Consider the following 4,430-nt stretch of genomic DNA (forward strand, 5'->3'; position numbering starts at 1 on the left):
TCAAACCTGTTCAAGTATTCCTCTGGTGAGATTGACAGTTCCCATCGGTCCACATCGGTAGGTTTCCTCTCCAACTCGTCCAGCCAGTCGTTCCCTTCCTCCTGATGTTCCACCAGCTTCTTGAATCCTCCCATGAAAGGTAACTCTGGGACAAACGACTCGAGCCATTCCACCCCCACATCTTCTAATACTGGAGGGCTCCACCCTCTATCCCGTACATCCACACCCTCTTGTTCTCCCGTGACATCTTGTTCCGTACTAGCACGTATGCTCCCTCGTTCTTCTCCATCCTCATCCCCTCCCAGTAAGTCCCAAAGGTCATCGTCTATGTCCTCACCACCGTCATCTCTGCCCGCACCATCTTCCATTATCCCTTGACCATCCCGTCCATCAGACTCCTGGGGATCTATATCCATCCCCCCTTGGTCCGATTCATCTTCTTCTGGCTGCCATTGATATGATCCATCGTCACTCATCACTGATCGTTCCTCTTCATTCTCTTCATCGGACCATGGTCTGTCATCCCCATCCTGGGCTGCATCCTCGATCTCCTTGGCCCGCTTTCTCTCCCAATAAGCCTCATCCTCGATCTCTTCCTCCTCCTCCTCCTCCTCCTCCTCGTCGTCGTCATCTTCTTCTACTTCTTTACCAGCCCCGTCCTCTTCATACACTTCCGTCTCCTGACCATGACTGAATACGTCATCATCCGCCTCATCGTATACATAGAGGACGGGATTGGTAACTCTGGAGGAGGACCTACGGGTGGGAGTGAGTGGTGAGCTGTTGATCTGCAAGTGGTTGATGGACAGACCGTTGGGTGACAGAGACTGAGATGACCGACGGGTACTTGCAGGACTCAGACTGGGCGTTCCCACGACTGAACTCAGAGGGGATGACGTGGAGTTAGCTGGTGGGACATGGCCAGATGCAGAGTGCGCCGAGCTGAGCGGACTGCTGAAACGACTGGGGGTCTTTAGAGTGGATCTCCAAGGGGATGCTTCAAGGAGAGATGCTATCGAAGGGGCAGGTGTCAATGAGTTGCTGAGATATGGAGCTGCCCTTTGAGCTGGAGAGTAAAGAGATGCTGTCGAAGGGGCAGGTGTCAATGAGTTGCTGAGATATCGAGCGGCCCTTTGAGCTGGAGAGTAACTGGGACAGTTGAACCGTAGCTGATGTTTGTTGAGCCCACTCGCATTCAACACCAATCTCCCACATGCACATACCACCACCTCCGTGTCTGAAATATCATCCTTGGTGAATCGATCTCCCTTGTGTCTCTTCTTGAAGTGTTCCACCAGATCGACATAAAGAATCCCAGCACACCTATTGCATCTGCCTGAGGGGTTGGTCGTCTTTCCTCTGGGCATGGTATTTCTTATGTGATATGAATGTCTAAATGGAATCGCATCAAAGAAATCCCTACTGAGTAGAAGAAGTATGGTAAGTAGAGACGCGTCTGACTACTAAAGAAACCCCTATTGGGGGTTACATATCAAATTGTACAAGCAGACGCGTCTGACCCCTATAAAAACCACTACTGGCTGACCCCTAAAGAAACCACTACTGAGTCTGACCCCTAAAGAAACCACTACTGGGGATACGAAGGATCGTACATACTGTCCGGCTGACCCCTACAGAAACCACTACTGAGTATACATAGTATGGTTGGTACATAATTACATAGCGCTTATGGCTTACACATGATGACTGGGGTATCGTTTACGGTGGTAGGATAACCCTCTCTCACTAGCTGTCACCTTTCCGCAGGAGCACACCCATAAGCCCGTCTCTGCCATCTCCTCTGCAGTGAACCTGTCCTCACCGTGTTTCTTCTTGATGTGATCGAGGAGATCCTTGTAGGTCTTATCACATTTGGGACAAGTATCCTGCCCTGACCTCGGCTTCCAGGACCTCTTAGCACGGGGTAACATGATTCCTTGCATGTCCAAGTAATCCGTTGTAGGCTCGCAGGTGAACATGGTGATCACCACTCGTTTCTTGGCATCTTCTGGCTTGAGAGCCACCACTCGATGAGGTAGGAGCCCTGGCTGGAAGAACACAACATCACCGGGAAAGACGGGTAAAGCGAGTCCTAACGTGGGAAGCAAGAGATCACCCCTACCATCTGTGTGATCCCAGTCTAAGTTCTCCCGACCCAAGACGAGGAGTGTGGTGTATAGACGACGGTCATCATGGTTATCCATGTGCAGCTTCTCTGATTGACCTTGGGTGATCGCAGAGCAGGTAGCCAGCTGACCGAAGCGGAAGAAATCGGCTACATGGTCAACCTGGACATCTTGAAAGTCGGAAGGGGACAATCCACGGAGATCGAGCTTTCCTTGGTCAACGGCAGACCTGAAACGGTCGTTGCTGGCTTTATGTGCCAGGCAGGTCTTACGATCCACCTGGTCGAGCCTGGCTTGAACCTTCTCCTTGACGACAGCATCTATGGCCAAGCATAGTCCCAGCATACATTGCCTTCTCGCTGCTGCGACCCGTTTGTTCGAATGTGGTTGTAGTGTGTCATTGGTGACCCAGGGTGTATGGATCTCGGAGGCACGGAAGAAGACACCAAGATGATGCGGGCTCAGTCCAGTGGTACGCTCGGTACCTTTGATGAAAGCTTGACACCCAGCGCTCTCACTTTTCCTGGCGGCTTCAAGTATGGTATCCTGATCTCCCTGTGATAGCTGACCGGAGATCCTGACCACCCAGAACTTGGGACCACCCGATCTATGGGGGCGCGGAATGGCCAAATCGCCATGCTCAGGCAGTCGACGGAGCGGCTGGTCAGCCGAGTCACCAAGTAGCCGTCTCACAGTTGCCTCGATGTTTGATCGGTTTGACCTGGTGTGGGTGCAGTAGTATGTCTGGACATGGGCCGGTGTGGGCGCTTGGATGACGGATGGGACTCGAGACATGGCTGCCTAAGGGATGATGGTGAGTGACGGTGGATCACATGACGGGAAACTCACGGTTTGTATCACCCGATGTCTGTACTGTACCTATTCAATCGGGGCGTTACGGTTTGTGATGTGATACGGTACCTAAGACAACCTACCGGTCAAGCTTTCGACATGACCCTCCACCATACACAGCTCTGCCAGACCCGATGGGCACGGCATGTGCCGCCCACCGCAACCCTCATATGCATCATTAGACTATATACTACTTGGCCCTATATCCCCGTCCCAGCTTGGTCAGGACCATCGGGTCCATCTTCTTCTTCAATTCCTCCATGCGGAGCACCTTTCTGTGCGATGGTGCCGGTGCCGGTGCCGGTCTCGTCTTCCGCTTTGGCTTGAACAGGACGTTGCGACTCACTGTCAAATCGATGGGGTTGGATCGCGTACCGGTTTTAGCGTTCCTATCGGTTCAGAATCAGCGTACGGTACGATATGATGTCAACTTAGATTTAATCGTGTATGGGCGTTCGGTGGGTGGTGGGGAATGTCCTCTGACCCCTAAATCGACCCCCTGCTTATATAGACATCGACCTGCTCTGACGATGCGATATGGACGACACCATTGATCGCACCATACGACCAATATCGCATCGTTTATCGCATCATACGACCAATATCGCATCGTTATGACATCGTGTATCGCATCATACGACCAATATCGCGTCGTTTACGACCAATATCGCATCGTTATGACATCGTTATCGCACCATACGACCAATATCGCATCGTGATTCATCGTATGACATCGTTGTCGCATCGTTATCGCATCATCTATCGCACCATACGACCAATCTCGCATGGCATCACATCGTCGGCCACCCAGATGGTAAAAGTGGTATGGGGACTCATTCCTAACGAAATTTCAATGCGATTCTAATGGTAGGATCGGTTTAACTCTATCTGCAACGGTCAAGGAGTTAGAAAAAGGGCATTCCTAGACGCAAGTTTTTGAGTGAGGGGTACCGTGAGGGGTACCGTTAGATGCGAAATTTCGAGAGGAATCTGATGGTACGGGCCACACTACCTAACCGCGCTGGGTGGAGCAATTTGCCAAATCAGTATTATGCAATCCAAATGAAGTGGATCTACGTTGTCTGGGGTCATATGGTTTGTGGATAGGTAGCTGGTTTGAAAATTCGCTCGATATGGGTTAAATCTGATAAATTAGCAGTGAATGACAGATTCTGTGTGATGAGATTATGCGAAATCCCCAAGGGAAATAGTGCTTGAAGATGGTGGACAGCTGAGCTGCGACAGGTGATGACTAAGTATATTTCATGCAGACTGGAGCTGTTACATCTGAACGAGCTGGATTGAACAAAAACATCGGTAACCCCCATTAACCCCCAGTCAAACGGGCGATCAGCCAGGTAGTTATGAAGGTATAGGTGGCGGGGACCACGTGTGGGTGTGTTAGGTTAGGGTTAGGGTTAAGGGTTAGGGGTTAGGGTTAGGGTTAGGGGT

At 51.1% G+C, this 4,430-nt stretch overlaps 2 protein-coding genes across 2 annotated transcripts; both read right to left on the reverse strand.

Moving 5' to 3' along the window:
* L199_006883 (uncharacterized protein) lies at positions 1-1,367 on the reverse strand (the record flags this gene model as incomplete). Its single annotated transcript, XM_064892580.1, has 2 exons — positions 1-6; positions 180-1,367. The coding sequence occupies 2 exons, from the start codon at positions 1,365-1,367 to the stop codon at positions 1-3; spliced, it is 1,194 nt and encodes a 397-aa protein (XP_064748652.1).
* Positions 1,368-1,694: 327 nt separating this feature from the next.
* L199_006884 (uncharacterized protein) lies at positions 1,695-2,921 on the reverse strand (the record flags this gene model as incomplete). Its single annotated transcript, XM_064892581.1, has 1 exon — positions 1,695-2,921. The coding sequence occupies one exon, from the start codon at positions 2,919-2,921 to the stop codon at positions 1,695-1,697; it is 1,227 nt and encodes a 408-aa protein (XP_064748653.1).
* Between the last annotated feature and the right edge of the window lie 1,509 nt (positions 2,922-4,430).

This window comes from Kwoniella botswanensis, chromosome 1, assembly GCF_036426115.1.
Source record: "Kwoniella botswanensis chromosome 1, complete sequence".
Taxonomy (NCBI): Eukaryota; Fungi; Basidiomycota; class Tremellomycetes; order Tremellales; family Cryptococcaceae; genus Kwoniella; species Kwoniella botswanensis.